Here is a 17,912-nt window from a genome sequence, read left to right on the forward strand (position 1 = left end):
CTATATATCCACTCAACTCTTGCTGAGATCAACTCTTACGATCAAACTTGTGTGGCTTCTGTTACCCATATAGGAATCCTAGCTAATTAAAAAAAATTACTTTAAGGGCGCCTGGCTGGCTCGTTCAGTGGAGCATGTGACTCTTGATCTCAGGGTCGTGAGTTCAAGCCCTGCGTTCAGAGTAGAGATTACTTAAATAAATAATTAAAACAAGATTTTAAAAATAATACAAATAATAAAAAATTTAAATTTAAATTCCATGTAAGCATAGTAAGAGGAATTGGAAGGTATTAAACCAAGAGGATAATAATGGTACAGAAACAGTTTTACTCTTTTCCCCACTTTCTTCTATGCTAATGATGTGATACACTGATTCTGTATTTAAAGAGGCCAAACCACTTGCTAGCCTCCTAACCTTATCATTAATATCATCAATTTAAGGGAGTTATACCTCAAACCATGGTGTTTCCTGCTCAGGCAAGATTTTCAATCTTGATCTAGAGGCTTCTAACTGCTCTGGAGACACCTCAGAAGAATCTGGTAAACCTGGACATGCTTGGCATTTCTCTGTGGTACTTCAGGTGGTAAATCCCTGATCCCATGCTCTCCCAATCTCGCTTCTACGCTGCTATATCCTAATGCATTCTGTGAGCTATAAGCAGGATGGGCTACAGTGGGGCCCAGCGGGCCCGGTGCAAAATGACAACAGCAGAACATTAAACCAAAGTCAAAGCTCTGACAAACACAGGGCCCTGGGTATAATACCATGAGGCACGACCTCCCCCTCCCGTGCCAACTAGCTCAGCCGGTGCTTTGTTGTCTTTGTTCAGGCTTCCCAGTAAAAATTCATTAGAAGCAAGGGTAGGGTGGGGTGGAGTTCAACATTTCTACTCTAATGTCCTCATTTAACAGATGATACAATGAAGGTACACTGAGGTTTATGATTCATACAAAGTTAGACAAATAATTTCTGGAAAAGCTCGACAGAGAATTCATATATCCTGACTCTTAACCCACTACTCTTTCCACTGTATCATAGTGACTCAATATGAGAGAGAGAGAGAGAAAGAGAGAGAACCCCATCTTTTCAGTTTTTCATTATGCCTGATTTGACATGATTTGAATAGGTCCTAGATGCTGACAAGATTGCTGACATTATAAATAGTTCTAAACAACATTATAACACCATAAGTTAGGATGAGGAAAGCCATGGTAAATGCTCACTTCAGTATAAATAAAATATGGAATTTTAAGCTTTTTTTTTTTTCTCAGTTTTTCCTTTCATGTTCCTGCTCTTCTTTTTTTTCACTGTGTGATCCACATCCAAGCCTATCAGGGTAAAGTGAGAACATAAAAGTCCTTCAAATTCTCTACTCGAGATGCTTTTTATAATTTCCATGTAATAATTAAGGGTTGTGTTTTCCTCTTTTAGATATTTCTTACTTAGCCGTGTTTCTAAGGGCACTCAGTATGGAATAACTTTATGAAACAACTTTGCAAAGGTGAATTTTTATTAACTATGATGGTGCTAGTAAGGAAAAAATGTCTCAAACTTAACATGGAACTAGAGATCAAAAAAAAAAAAAAACACACCACCCTTTATTCATGGTTCATTTTGCTTTCCCATTCCACATATTACTTGTTTATCCCCCCACATGCTTAATGATATCCTCCTACATGCGTTCCACTTCTTCAGATTAGATGAAACTGTGTCACCCTGTCATAATACTCCATCCCTCACAGGCCTTTCCAGCACAGCCACTCCTGCTTTCATCTGTCTAAGCTCACAGAGCAAAGAGGTCCACATACTCCTCAATTCACACAACTGTTTCAAACCAATGTTCCTAAGTTATTAATTTGCTCAGCTTTTATTTGTTTGCTCATTTATTCATCAATTCAACAAAACAACCTGTTTGTCAACCACCAAGCTGGTATGAACACCGCGCCCACTGAGAGGGACTTTGGAGAAAAGCAAACCTAATCTCTACCTTCAAACACCGTCCATTTTGTACCTGCCATTCTTTGAAGCCTCGGTCATCGGTTTTTGCCACCATGTTTTCGGACACTACTTGCAGAGCTCAAGTAAGATGACACTTATCCCATGGTTGTGTTTACCCCAGGCTGCCAATGCTATAATTCTGGGAAACTTCATGGCTCAACAGAGAGTCCAGGCAGGATCCTGGCTTCCGGGGCTTTGAGTCTCTCTAGCAACAGGGACAGCCACACTTGGGTACTCAGCTGAACCGGGCATGAGTCCAGCTCTGCAAACTAGAGCTTGAAACTTCCACTCTCTGTTTCAACCTTCTGCCCTTTCCCACCATTCAGGTCTTCATCCCACTGAGGCAGGTGCTTCGTTGCGATAACCCGGCCCTTCCCCACCATTCAGGTCTTCATCCCATTGAGGCAGGTGCTTCACTGCGATAACCCGGCCCTTCCCGGCCATTTCACCTGCTCTGGTTTTACCTGCCTCAGCTCACTTCAGAGCTTTGAAGTCTTTTCCGTCCTTGTCCCTTATTTTTGTGTCATTCTCACCTAGCCAAACGAAAATCCAGCCCAGTTTCTTTGCTCCTGGAGTATCAAAGATGGCTAAAGAAATGTAAATACTTGTAACACTTGTTTAGTCTACGTTATCCAAATCTGATATTCTTTTGTGATGGTAACTGAATCTCCACATATTGTCCATGGGAATTACTCTAGGTTTCCATTCTTCAAGATTCCAACCCTACTCCCTTTCCTTTCTGTCAACCGATCATCTCCTTTCCTACTCACTTCAAAGAGGGCAACACATATGACACGAATTCCCTGAACTACCTTAAATTCACCCCAAATCTCTATAATCGTTCCTCCTTTTTCTTTTGATCTTATTCTAAGAAAGATGTGCCCTCTGCACGCAGCCAAGGCTACTCTCTAAAGCTACTTCCTCACAACTTCTGATAACTTATTCCATCTTTTACCCAGTCTCCTTGTACATTTTCATCTTTCTCTATGCCTTACTTTTGCATAGAGCCATATTTAACAAGCCTTTTTCCTAAAGAAAATCGTCTCTGAAATTTGCAGTCTCTTAAGGTACTGTTCTACCTCATGTCTCCAATATTTCACTCTACACTGTCAAGAGCCCTCTGCAATATCAAACACCTTCCACTTGAACCAACAGAGCTTGTTGTATTTCAAATAAAACATCTTCATCCATATATTGTTATAATATTAATAATAATGATGGTGATGGCTAGCAACAACTGAACATTTATTATGTCTAACATTGTGCTAAACATTTTACACACATTTCTTATTCACCTTATTCTTATTACCATCTTTTTATTTACCCAACTGAAGGTAAGTCCTAAATGACGGTGACTGTTCCTTGTATTTTTCAAATACAAAATGTCTTAAACTTAGTAGGGTCACCTTAAGTGACTATTGATCTGAAGAGCTAATTAAGCTATTAATTTTTAAATTATAATTTATTAAAATAAATTTAAAATTTATTGTAAATTTTACCTTCATGTCATTACAATTTTTTTGAAGATTTTATTATTAAGTAATCTCTACACCCAAGGTGGTGCTCAAACATACAGCCCCGACTAAGCCAGCCAGGCGCTCCAGGATTTTGCATTCCTTAGGGGCAAGAACTATATCTTCTATTTCTTTAGAGTTTCTTTCTCAAGCCTCAGTTCAAATTCTGCACACAACTACTAATCTGAGAGGAAAGAATAAATGTAGGTATCTCGGTAAAGTGACGAGCGTTTTATTATTTGCTGATTTGTTTGTCATTCAGAACAAAAGGAAAACAACATATGATTCCTGATGCTAGTCAGTGATCAAGGAAAAGTATTTGACAGAGTTCATCATTATACACATTGTATTTACCACTACATCTTCTTCTACGTTTAAAAAAGGATGCTAGGTAGAGATGAAATGAGATAAAAAAGTAAGCAATAAGCAATTCCTTCTCAATATTCATATTTTAAACCTCAAATGCATTGTTGGAGCAGTGAAAAGACCTTTGTCCTATAGCTTGTCTGGTTGGTTTTCTAAGACGTCAAAAGAATTTAATTGGCAAAGGCTCTCAAAATTGACTGGTTAGTCCTCCCATTACAAATTTGTTAAATACTGCATTTTTGTTTTCTAGAAAAGAAGTTAATGAGGAACCAGTGTAAAGGGAGGAAACAGTTTAGAATCCATTTATTTCTTAATGTATAAAATTGGTTTAAAGCTTGCCTGTAGATACAAACTGGCAAGATAAGCAAATCAGGGTCAGCAGCAGTGTATGTTAGGCAATACACCAGGTACTTTATTATTATTATTTTTTTATTTATTTATGATAGTCACAGAGAGAGAGAGAGAGGCAGAGACACAGGCAGAGGGAGAAGCAGGCTCCATGTACCGGGAGCCCGACGTGGGATTCGATCCTGGGTCTCCAGGATCGCGCCCTGGGCCAAAGGCAGGCGCCCAACCGCTGCGCCAACCAGGGATCCCCACCAGGTACTTTAAAAATAATATATCATTGGGGTGCCTGGATGGCTCAGTCAGTTAGGCATTCAACTCTCGATTTCAGCTCAGGTCATGATCTCAAGGTCGTGAGATTGAGCCCCACATCAGATTCCAAATAAGTCAATCAGAGAAAGGCAATTATCATATGACCTCACTCATATGTGGAATTTAAGAAACAAAACAGAGAATCATAGGGGAAGGGAGGAAAAAATAAAACAAGATGATATCAGAGAAGGAGGCAGACCATAAGAGACTCTTAATCATAGGAAACAAACTGAGGAGGAGGAGGTGGGTGAGGTACCTGGGTGATGGACATTGAGGACAGCATTGATGCTATGAGCACTGGATATTATACAAGACTGATGAATCACTGAACTCTACCTCTGAAACTAAGAATACACTATATGTTAATTAATTGCATTTAAATTTTTAAAAAGAGATTCTCTTACTCCTTCTCCCTCTGCCTCTACCCCACCCCCACTCTCCCTCTCTTTCAAAAGTGATAATAATATACCATTTAATCCCTACAATGGACTTTGTACATAGGTAATCATTATTTACACTTTCCTGATGTAGAAATGAATTCTTATTTACTCAAGTTCATGAACTAGTAATTGATAAAGACAAAATCCAAATGTTGTTTATCTGACTCTCGACTAATCTGAAGCATCCCGAACCAACGTTTGCCTTCCATGTGCAAAAGTATTCATATATTATTCTTAAAAGATTGGAAGTATGTTTAATGACTATAGTTAGAGTCAATATAGTTAGTTCTTGGGCAGTAATTTTATTCTGTTCTGTAAGATTAAGAACTGAGACCTAAATTGCCCTGACCCAGTTTCTAGATGTAAGGTTGTAAGGTGCTTTTCTTTTCCCAGCAAAGGAAGGAAAGATGCAGGTGGTTATTAATAGCCTTTTATGACTAGAGTACTAGGTTGTCTGAATAAATATAACTTACACACATTCAAAGAGGAAAACATCAGGGGCCTATTTGGGTCTTGATATGCACGTGGAACTGCATTAATGCTAATGATCACCAAGCACCGATGATAGATCCTTGCTACTACTAGCACGTAGGCTTTATAATGCTCCTAAGTTTTCCCATTTCTCTAATCTTCTTAGAAAATGTTTTTTCCCCCTCCCTGTTAAAAAATTCTACATAATAATTTTATTCTGAATTTGAATCTGATTAAAATATGGAAGACGTAAGGTCCTTTATAAAAGGACATTCTTTGTCTTCTGTGGTAGAGCATACAATTTCTTTCATTTTTAAAACATTAAAACCAATGTAGAAATATTAAATGCAATGTAGAAAGTTGTTGATGTAAATCAGGATTTGCAATACCTCATGCTATAAATCAACTTTGCTGTGCTGCTGCTAATCTAACTTTGTTGTAAAAAAATATAGTGATATACACTGTGGTTCTTTGCCTTTAACAAGTTGATTTCAGGGACTTAAATCCTGGTTTCACTCTCTGAAGATACTGGAATTAATCCCCTTCACAGGGAATGTTTTCCTTTATTGTGGCTTCCCTTCTCAGAGACTATTTCTTCTCCACCAACTGTACATTCATTTATTCATTCACTCATTCATTCATTATACCTGTCATAACACCTATCATATGAGTTCACTACTGTGCTGTGTCCTTTAGGCAAAGAAGGAATAGTCCTTTCTTCAAGCAAATATTTTTGGGGCCCTTACTAAGGCTAATAAATATTACTTATTTAATTACCTCAACAATCCTATGCTATCCTAGCATGATAATCTACACCCATTTTACAGCTCAAGAAATCTCTTGTCTTCACAAAATTAACTAGGTAAAATAGGTGTAAACATTATAAAGAGGAACACTTCAACATGCTAAAATTAGCAGTGTCCACCTGAGGGCTGTGGAATTTCAGAGAAGGAAGAGATTGACGTGGTTTGAGGTGTTTTATGATGACCACATTAAGGAAATGGAATGTGAACTGGCCCTGAGGAACAGAAGGGTGAGTAGAGTTTACATAAGCAGAGGAAAGGGAGTGAAATATTAGGGTCTCAAGGAACAGTGTGGGCAGAGATTCAGAGGTTGGCATACATGCGATCCTTTTTTTGTATTACCAAGGGATTTGGTCTGATGAGAATGAAACACTGTTGGTATAAAATGGATGGCACTTAATACTGGTCCGAAGAATGTGAATTTTGTCTATGGGTACTAAGAGGCAATTAAAGATTCTAAGAAGGGGATTCAAAAAATGAGAAAAGAGTTATAAGGATGAATATGGACTGACTAATAGAGAAGACAAAGGCTGGGGACCAGTCAAATGTAATTGAATTTTTCTCATTTGGGAGATTAGAGTAATGAGAGATGAAAATGTCTGGTTGGCAATTGCATCAAAATATGCCAACCTGGAAATATGAAAGGAAGCCCAAGTGGTGGTGTCTGTCTGTCATTCACTCCCTAAATCTCTTTAAAAACTCTTTGTGACCTAGACCATTCTAGGATCTATAGTGATAAAGTGACCAAAACCCCATACCATTTCTGTCCTCAAGTAGCTTACAATCTAGCAGGGAGAAACATACCTGCAGGCAACTAAGTATAATATGAAAGGAAATTCATAAATTCTATAAGAAGATCTTTAAAGAATCTTGAGGAGTAGTTAATCTTGAGTGGGAGACTGGAAGATGACTTCCTGGTGGAGATGGCTTTTAAGAATGTGTATGGTGCTGTCAGACTAAAAAGAATGAGTAGCTATCTAGGTTGATGGAAAATCATAAGCAAAGGCAAAGGACTATAAATAGTAATGAGCCTTTCAGAGTTGAGGTATATACTAGGAAGGGGTAGTAAAGACAAGATAGATAGATCATGAGGATGCCAACTCAACTCAAATGCCGACTCATTCAGAAAGCAGTGGAGAACCATACAAGGTTGGATATGAAGTGGTGTGGGAGACTGAGTTACAATGACCCATCTGCCCCAAGTGCTAGGAAAACAACTTGTAACTAACTTTGTTAGCGTGAAGAGTGAATTAAAGAAATTAGGGATTGAAATGAGTCCGGTTAACAAAGTATCATAATAGCTCGAATGAAAGATGAGGATTTAAATCAAGATAGTGAAAAACGTGATGGGGAGAAATAAAAGTGATATATGCTATTTGTGATAGTAGAAATGATAGTAGTTGATGACTAATTAGATAAAGTATGTAAGAGTCAAAGATGATACCATAGTTTCTAGTAGGACATCTCCTCAGAGTGGTGAAAAACCTTCTGAGGGGAAAGGTTATGTCAGGTAACTCAGATTTTATTTCCAAATCTGCCACAAGTTAGCTATGTGGCATTTTTTACTACTGTTTCCTCAACTATCAAAACACAATTAAGAACTTGATTTGTAGGTTAACTTTTGATTTTAGAATTCTGTGATTCTATTTGACTAAACTCTTGCCATGGCTTCTTGCAGCTTTAAACTTAGCAGAATATACCAAGAAGATACTTTTACATTCTTAAAGACTATTCTCTCCATTTAGATGAATTTAATTAATTTTTGCTATTTAGTAGATGCGTAGAGCTGAGAAGGAAATTCAGAGGTCTTTTCCTTACTTTTAGTTAGGAGCGAATTCTGTGTGTTTGAATATTCAGAGAAGAGTATTAGAGACATTAGCTTTGTCTTTCCTTCACAACTTATTCCCATTAATAACAGCACTTTTTATCAGAAAATTTGCTTAAGCTGAGCTGTTTAGAATGTATCTATTTCAAAGTCTGTTGGTTCTGCTCTGATTAGAAAAGAAAAATGATATTTGATATTAAATTAATTCCCTATTTATTCATTAAAAATATATTGAGAGCCTATTCATTTTAAAGCACTCCTAAATATAGAGAGCAAGCTGATAGTTACCAGAGAGGAAGTGGGGTCGGATGGGTGAAATAGGTGATGCGGATTAAGAGTGTACTTATTTTGATGAGCCCTCAGTATTGTATAGAATTGTTGAATCACTATATTGTACGCCTAAAATACTAAATATAACATTGTACATTAAAAAATAATTACAAGAAAATTTTTTTAAATTAAAAAATAAGATTGAAGGGTAAAGTTAAAAAAAAAAATTAGGGCGCTCTTATAGCCAATATAGTAGCCTAAGAAACAATCCATGCTCTCAGAGTTTGCAATCTAATTTGGAAAAGACAGCACATTAATTAACAACACACGACAGAATTTATGGCAAGGTTAGGTGTTTTGTTCAATAAGCATTCTCCGGAAGAAGATAATCATTGTAAGTGGGGATGGCTAGAGAAGGTCAGCCGGTAGCTGGATCTTTTAGGACTTGGGGAGAGACAAAGAGATGGTCCATTAATGAGCAATTTCAACCAGAAGACGTGTCTTCTTTCAATTCCCCATGTATTTAGCAATTGAAAAGATTCTGGGGGATAAGAAGCAGCAACTTGCGGTTGTAAAGAAATATGTATTTATTCTCTAAAAGGGCAGAGTGATAAACTGAGGGTCACCGGTAAATTCCTAATTACCAAGCCCAATGTATTTGTTCAGCATTCTTTCAGCTGTAGTTATCTGAATCTTTTGATTGAATTGACCATTCTGTACTTTTTGAAACTTTCTTTCTTTGCCTTCTAGTTGTTTATTTTTTTTCTACCTTAATCTTTTCTCTTTCAATGAGTTTGGTTTTTCTCCCTACCCACCAGGAGCCCTGGCCTCAGCTTTTTACTTGTTTCAATAAATGTACTCTCAATGGTTAATGCCATGGTCCTATGATGTTAAATACTATCGGAATATATTTGCATCAGTCTCAAATCTATGTCTCCAGCCCTGACTTCCTGTGTTTCATTTCCTCATTTCCAATGGGCCTTCTCATAGTCACATCCATATATAACTTTTATATGACAATACGTATCTAAAGGCTAGCTCAAGATCTTCTCAAAATTGGATCCGCCTTGTTATCTAGAAATAGCAAGTACTGCCATGTTCTGAACATGCAGACGTGTAATCCTGAAGCCATTTTGATTCCATCACCCTGGTGTCCTCAAGTAGCTTACTGGAGATTCAACTGGTTGTTAAGAAATCATGTTGCTAATTTCATCACTGTCACCACCCTAGGACAAGCTTTTTGTCACTTCACACCTGAGTAACTACAATGACTTCCAGTTGGTCTCTCAAAGTCTGGTTTTCCCCCACAGAAATCACGGTAGTATAACATGACACAAACTCTTTGGTCTGGTGCTTTACATCCTCCATCAGCTGGCTTCAACTTAAATGTCCAGCTTCATTTCCCATGTATTCCCTCCTAGGACCCTCTGATTCAGGCGAATCCTTTACTCACCATCCTCTGAATAGATTTCACAATTTCCTTCGTTGGCTCACACATTCCTCTGCTAGAAAGCTCTTCCTCGCTTCTCTATACTCATTGAAAATATACTTAGCTTATGTTTCACCTCTGTCATGAAGCTTTTTCTGAATACTCACCCCATAGCATCTCTCCCACTTTGGGGATGTGAAATAATTACGGTTCCTACCATTTGTTGCATATTTATCACATATTTCTCTTATTGTTCTTTGTTAGTCTCATCTCCCAAACTAAATAATAACCATGTCTTAAATTTCCTGGCCCATCTTCCACCACAAGTGCACCAATGGTGTATAGAGAAGACTCTCAGTGAATGCTTATTTATTTGTTGACTGATTACACATGAACAACTATAAGCAATAGTAAGTATCAGAAAAAGAGACCTTAAAGCCACATGAAAGCACATTCAGAATTGATTTTTGAATCTTTTGAACAGAAATAAATTTTATTAATATCATTTTAGACTTCAAGTGTATAAACCGCTAGCAAATTGTCACGTTGTGGGATAAATTACTTTTGTGACACTCTGAATGCCTAATAAAGTTAATAAGAATTATGATTTATTTATGCTTGAAGTTGAAATGTAACATTTATCTTAAAAAAAAAAAAACATGAAGCCATTTCTGATCCGATGAGTTGGGACATTATAGAAAGTATCTAATTTATGCTATTTCTTCATTTTTATGCTTTTACATGTAATTATTTTGTCTTGTTTCTATGTTATATGGTGCAACATAGACTATTAAACATGGACATAGTCTTAAGAAACAATTAGTGTGATTTAATTATTTTTCAGGTGGGGAAACTAAGTTCCAAAGAGAATAATTGACATGCCCAAGGTCGCGATCTAGTGATTGCCAGAGCTATACCTGAAAAGTAGGATTAATCTTTCCTAATTCTATACCTTTTCCCTAATCCCACATTGCGCAGTTTCATCTTTGTACCCTACACTGACATTTTCAAATGAAAGAAAAATTACAATTGTTCATTATTTCTCTTATTTTACACCCAACAAAGTGAATTAGTGCCTTGTAAGTTATTAATAAGAACATTCTAAATAGAAGCACAGCATGAGCAGTTTATTATGATGTGTATCAACACAAGGGAGATTGGACTATCATCTGAATTATTCACATTTCTAAAACTTCATAACACTGTGACTTTTTTCTCATTGGTGAGTTGCATGGAAATAGCTATGCAATTTGTTTTGTTTCGTTTTGTTTTGTTTTGTTTTGTTTTGTTTGGAGAGATAACCTGATACGGGGCACTAGGTTAACATCTGTACTGGCCGTGTGAAGGATTGTTTGTAACACCAAAAATAATTAGCCTTATCCAGGAAAAGAGAGATAAACATAGTGAGTCAACGTACATTTGCACTGGTGACGCGGGACTTTGAGGGAAGATGCCGTGCAGTTTTGGGGGAGGAACATGGAATGCCACCACTGTCCTGAAATCCCACTCCACAGCAGGAGCAGAGTAGAAGATAACACTGCTTACTGCTTTCCTACTGTAATTTTTTGAGCTTCAATAAAAAGAAGTGAAATTGTCTCTTCTCTCTAAACCTTCTGCCTGGAAGACATTACTTAGAGGAGGGAGCAAGAATTAAAAGTGCAGAAAGAATAAAAAGGAGCTCAGGTGTTCAATTTTTGCAAGGAATGTTCACGGAAATTTGGTTTGTCTTCCTGAAAAAAACATTTACAGTCTAAATTACAGCATATCATTTGAATTCTCAATGACTAATATCAAGTGGTAGCCAGGAGAGGCTTATTACATTCTAATTTTGTGATTATTTATGCAGTCTTTTAAAATAAAAATCACTACCAAAAATTTGCCCAACCCCTGCTCTGAAAAGATGTCTACATCCAGTTCGGTTCTCTCAACTTTCACAGGCCAATCAGGGGTTTAAGAATGAAAGGTACACTTGCTGAAGAAAATTTAAAAAAAAAAAAAATAAAGTGAAAAAAAAAATAAAATGAAATTAAGGGAACTCCGATCTGAGACCAAAACAGGAGACTTGGAATGCCTGACTCAACTGCTAAGTCTTGGAGGGACCCGTGTGCCTGGGCCTGTGTTTCTCTTCCTCACCCCCCGGGTCCACAGGACATGGGGCAGGTACAACCTCAGCGTAGTAGACACCACTTACCTGTACCATTGTTAACTGTGGTCTGGATCGTGGCTTCAGGCCCCATAGTGTCATAGTCTTCCTTCATTTCTTCTGTGGGGGAAAATTATCGTTAGCATTTGAAAACTGTAGAAAGGCTTACTATACTAAGCATGCCAACCACAGGAACAAGGAAGATTCTTTTAAAGGAAACAGAGAAAAGGCTTGTTGTAAACCGCTAAACAATAGCTTTGTTCAGGCAATTGAATGAATCCAATAGTGCTAGCTACACAAGAACTTATTTACTTTAAGCATTACTGCAAGCTGTGAAAAACAGAGGTGCTTATTTGGGACAAACGGAGGGCTTTTCTTCTGGTGGCAGTTCTAGTGACAAACAGGGGGAAAGATATTATTTTTTCAATACGAGTCAAAAGCAACTAAGTATTTGTATTTAGGAAGAGGCAGGCTAGCTGCTGTGCCTCGGGTAACTCTGGATGATTAGTGGCCAGTCAGATTTTCACGCTTTTTTCCCCCTTGGAGTAGCTACGATGGAGCTAATCTATGCAGGCATATATTTAAAAAAAAAAAAAAAAAAACCCTAACTATATGTATAAAAACTTGAAGTGCTCAGTTTATAAAACAAGGATCCCGGAGGTATTTGAAAAAAAAAAAAAACAACAACAACAAAAACAAAAACAAAAAAACACCTGTTTCACTGTTTTATATAAACTTCTAAAACATACCTTCCTTAGGCCTATCCCTACCGCTCCGTAAATCTCTCTCCTCCTTATCATTTTTGCTCCAGCATAAGTGTAATTGTAGTCATTTTCTGAAGAAAGACACATAGACGTAACGAGAGCTCAAGGTGGCAACGAAGATGGAAATATGTAACACTGGGGTTGAAGATTCATAGGTGATAAAAGGCTCTTTTCCAAAAATTGCCATATTTTAAATTAGGGAGAGTTTGAAAAACAGGAGAGATCTTAAATTTTCTGCCTCCCACATTATAGAGTGTGTGAGAGGGCAGAGAAGGGCAGCTGACAGGTAAAAACGCTCCAGGCAAGTCAACTAAACACAGGCTTTTTACAAAATTGTATTTTTACAATAACAAAACTAATGAGAACCAAACACGATCCAGGATAAACATCTCTCTGATCATCATTTTACTTAAAACGAGAGAAACTTTATATAAATAGGACTCTGTAAATTCCCAAATTTATCCTGACCATCCTTTGCTTATCGCATTCTAGTCATAATTATCTGGGAGAAAAGCAGGTTCTAGCAAATGTTACAGCAAAATTAAAATATATGATTTACAAGTAGTAGCCTGCCGCCTATCTGTGTATATTATCAGAACTAAAAAAGCATGGGCCTTTTAAGGTAAAATGCCCCGATATAAATAGACGCTAATTTAATGCTACTACCCATAACAGTCAGATGATTTGAGTGGTATTTGTTTAAACTGCACAACCACTTCAAGTCTGTTTCTGGCCCTGGACTTCTCTCTTACTTAAGGAATATTTTCACGGGGCCGTTTTGCATAAAACATTTAGAAGTTCAATATATGGCAATATTGTATTGTCAATTGTAATAATCGATTGGTTGAAAAGCTCCCTCATCTGATATTTTTATCAGTCTCTGGGAGGAATTAAATTAAGGTATTTCTGAGAAGTTCAGTACTGGCTATAAATATAGCTTTTGTGTCTTTCTTCCTCGCTCATCTCATGTGATTTCTGGTAGCCAAGAGTCAGAAGAATCATAAGTTTTCCATCTGAGAGATCAAGTCACTGAGGGGAAAACAGTTAACAGCAATTTTTTTTTTTTTTTGCATAATAGTGGTAATGTTTAAGATTTCTGCTGCACTTCCTTCCTCATTGTCATTTTCTTATGAAAAAGTAAAGAGAAGTTACAGTAGGTGGTTGCTTCCCAAATTATTAAATGCCGGGCATACAAATGTATAGGTGGCACTTGGTGTGCCTCGCACTCTGTAGTAATACTTGAGCTATAACCCTCTTTTACCAAAGATTATGCAACTGAGATGGTATCACTTTTACCTAGAGTGTACTTTGCTTCCATTTACTGAGCGCCGACCTTTCCTTTCTCTGAATATTAGGCTCAATTTATTAAAATGAAACACTAATCCTGTTCAGGTATGTGTGTGAAATACCATGTGTATATGCCTATTTAATTAAGTTTCCCTGCGAATCCATTTCCAGAAAGACATGATAATATGCAGGTTAAGAACATCTCCCCCGAATTAAAGGCAATCCCGGCTGTCGTTTTGCTTCTCGCCTAACCTTAAACATTTTCCAAGACACCTCTGACTCAGCATACAGTGTCTAAAACCACATAGTATATTTGTTTTTAAAACACTTGTAAAAGTTTGCATTTTCCAGTCACCCTTGGGACGAAGGTTTGTAAAAATAAAGAGCACTTTCTTCCTTAAGATGAAGAATCCTTGAATAAGCAGAAAGAGGCCAAGATGCAGGTGATTTATTTAAGTCTGTGTCAATGATAATGATGTCATGGTTTCCAGCACACTGTGTCCACCCCATTGTGGGACGAAAGAATGTCAAGGACAATTCTAAACACAAAACTTTGATTGTGCTGGAACCGGAAAGGCACAGTAAGAGCTCCACTGCGCTCTTCAGTTGAAAACCTGCATCCTGCAGACAAACTACAGAAAGCATGCGAGAAAGAGCAAAGGAGAGGGGGCTTATCTCAGAGTCAAGCTATGTGCTGAGGTATGATGGTAGACAGCCAGGCACCAGGGATAAAACACTACTAAATAAAACAGCACCAGAATTAGAATTATTGTCTATAGTGTGTGTTTTGAACAATAAATAAGAAAAATATTTTATCAGAAGAAAAATGTGTTATCTAAGAGTCAGGATAAACAATGAGTAGCTTTTTAAGACCAATTTCTTTTCATTAGACATCAAGGCACCACATCAGAGCACTTTTGGAACAATAAAAAAAAGAACAATAAATCATTACTAATCATTAGAACTAGACAGGTAATAGCCGGGTAACTTTCTTGGTCCAAGTAGCCAAATGAGATTAGGGATTTACATTTTATTTAATTATTGTGACTCCAGAATGCTAGTTTATTTACCATAAAGGTAAGAGCAAAGAACAGCCTGTTCATTTGTATCACAGGCACCATTAACTACAGGTGATAACAGGGTCTGTAATGCACTCATATGGATTATTGTATATTAAAACATTTAGAATTATGATCCATGACCAGCACAAAAAGCTGCCATGGTCACAAACTACTACAGCTCGACATTACTGTTTTGGCTGTTTTTCAATTATTGATCTTAAGTTTTTTAAATTAAACTTTTTTTTTTTTTTAGAAGTTTGGAGCCGTACATTTGTTATATCGTTATTAATTATTCCTTTAAGGGTGGAAATTCTAGTAATTGGTCCTTACCCTTGATTTCTAGATATTAAAATTTAAAGCATCAGAACATTCATTCTTATAGCCCTGCATATCTAGTTCATTAACAAATATGAATAGCTAACACCAGCTCATTTAAATAGTATGTCTTACATGAGTTCTCGCCACACTCTGTTTCTGTCACACTGCTCCCAAGAATCATTGGCTCTTATTATACATGTAAATGGCTATCATAAAAATAAAAATTTCATTTAAGATTGTTAATGACTTCTGCAGCAGTCAGACTTCCTTTAATGATCATCCTCTGCCCCTAATTAAACGTATTTATCTTTCAAGCATCTTTGGCTGAGTTCTCCCTCATAGTTGAAAATCTAAAACCTTAAGTCTTAATGGATATAACGATAAATGTTTATGTGTGGGATTGCTGAGATCCGAGAAACCTCCACCGAAAGCAAAATTGGAAACAGAAAGAATACAAAACTTGGCACGGTAATTTAGGAAAACGAGAAACAAATACACTACACTCAAACTGCCATGGGTCTTTTTTCTCTCTTTTTTTCACATTTAATTTTCTTTAGGAGTGGAAGTGCTTTTATTATCCTCCTTCCAGTATACCGAACAATTACCCTGCCTAGGTTCGATGCTTTACAGTCTGCGACATCACAATGGCATATAGGTAGACTCTTGCGCTTACTTCCCTTCCCACCCACTTCACCTATTTATAAAAATGCTATTGTTATTTATATCGTCAGAGGAAAAAAAAAAAAAAACCCAAAGTGGGATAAATCATGACAGCTCTCATTGGGTCTTGGGACTAGAGATTTAAGGAGACACTATGGTTTGAACTGGAAGAGTCATTAAACATTTCTTTCTTTCTTTTTTTTTTTTTTTTTTTGCCAGCCACCTCACCAAGTATAGAGGAGCACAGGGAGTCTATGGGAATCTGATTCATTCTCTTCGATTTGGTTAATCATTTCATACCTCAGTGACGTTCCGTCCTCAGTGAATTTTAGACCAAGGCATTTCCATATGCAGAGTGGCATCTGAAGTTTTGGTCTGAACATAATTTACCTTATTTTTATGATAGTTGGCCCTGGATCCGTTTTACCTCCCCGGAGAGTCCCACCAAACAGCACGAATCATTATCAAGTACTTAACTGTTAAATAGTAAGGAAGCTACCTGACCAGGTGAAAGTGTGAAATCACATTCACACTTAACAAAGGGGAATGATTAGATGGTTGAATGACAATAGAAGGTGTCAGACAGACACTGAAACTACATGCAGTGGGCAGTCACTTGGTCTGCATTGTTATAGGACTTCCACACAAGACTTTCATATACAGGTTACTTGTGAGTCTCTCCCCACTGCTTCCATTTTCTACCCTGAAAGCCTGGAGCTCGGCCCTAGTTCACGTTCAACCTGCACCCACTGAAACCCCATCTCTCCCTACGACCATCATTTCTTTGGTGGCCCTCTTCTGCAAAGAAATATGTTTAATTATTCGGTCGTGGACGTTCCCCTAGGCAGGAACGAGTAGCTGAAGATGGCCCGGGAGGGGGCCAAGCAGTTGTAGACACTTACCTGGACCGTCTACAGAGGCTTGCAGAATGTCGTTGCTGTGCCAGGTGTGCTCCACTCCACCCTCCCTCATGTCATCTTCCTCTTCTTCTCTTGGCAACAGAGCTTGGCTCACGTGTGGGGAGGACTCATGGTTGGGCACGCTAGCTGGACTCCTCTCCTGGTCCAGGGGGTTAGCAATCCCGTCCTCCTCCGCAATTTGAAGCTTGTCCTCCTCATCTGTTTCTGAACCCGTGTCCACTACATTGTCATAGTTCACCACTGAAGAGGAAGCACAGAACACACGCTCTCTAAACACTTTGTTGAAAAAATATCAGTCACCCCTCATTGTTTAGTTAAATGGAAAATAATTAATATTTTCATCACTTAATTACTCAACCATGTCAGGAAAATATAATTAATATCTTTCATGTTTGAGCATTTTTGTTCTTACTCAATTATCGCCACGTACCCTTTCTGATGTTAAGGCATCTTCTTTACCAAAAAGATGGGAAATTTTAAAAAGCAACACCAGCACACATACTCAGAAATACATCTACACCGCATGTGCAAAGAGACGCAGGGCAATATGTACTTCTGATACTCCCCAAAAACTTATTAAACAGACCTGCAGTGGACAATTTTATTAGCTTAGCGACATGGAGTGTGTGCTGTAAAATGTTGTACTATAAATACGACATGACTTCACTATATTAGCTGTGGTTTTATTCCTAGAAGCCACAGGCACACACTCACACACACACACACGCACGCGCGCACACACAACATGTCCATCTATTGACTCAATACACAAACACATACACAAACCTGCTCAATCTGAAATGTTCACTGTTGCGTCTACGTCAACCGTCATGTGCTAAGGCCATTTATATCCCAATCTTTTAAGCAGAAAATGAGGAAAAGCCATATCTTCTGGGCCATTAATACCACTATTGAGATATCTTCATAGTGCCATAATTACAGAAGATTTCAAAGTGACACAGGCAAGACCAACACAAATGTTCAA

General features: G+C 37.6%; 1 protein-coding gene across 3 annotated transcripts in view; it reads right to left on the bottom strand.

Annotated features, from left to right (window-relative positions):
• The window catches only part of ZEB2 (zinc finger E-box binding homeobox 2), a 134,152-nt gene that overhangs the window by 25,875 nt on the left and 90,365 nt on the right, over positions 1-17,912 (bottom strand). For all 3 annotated transcript variants that reach the window (XM_072757688.1, XM_072757689.1, XM_072757690.1), the window contains exons 3-4: positions 16,910-17,167; positions 11,966-12,037 (exon numbers count right to left, since the gene is read on the bottom strand). In XM_072757688.1, coding sequence (XP_072613789.1) covers positions 11,966-12,037; positions 16,910-17,167 — 330 coding nt within the window. The remainder of the gene's footprint in view (positions 1-11,965; positions 12,038-16,909; positions 17,168-17,912) is intronic.

Source organism: Vulpes vulpes, chromosome 5 (assembly GCF_048418805.1).
Source record: "Vulpes vulpes isolate BD-2025 chromosome 5, VulVul3, whole genome shotgun sequence".
NCBI classification, from domain to species: Eukaryota; Metazoa; Chordata; class Mammalia; order Carnivora; family Canidae; genus Vulpes; species Vulpes vulpes.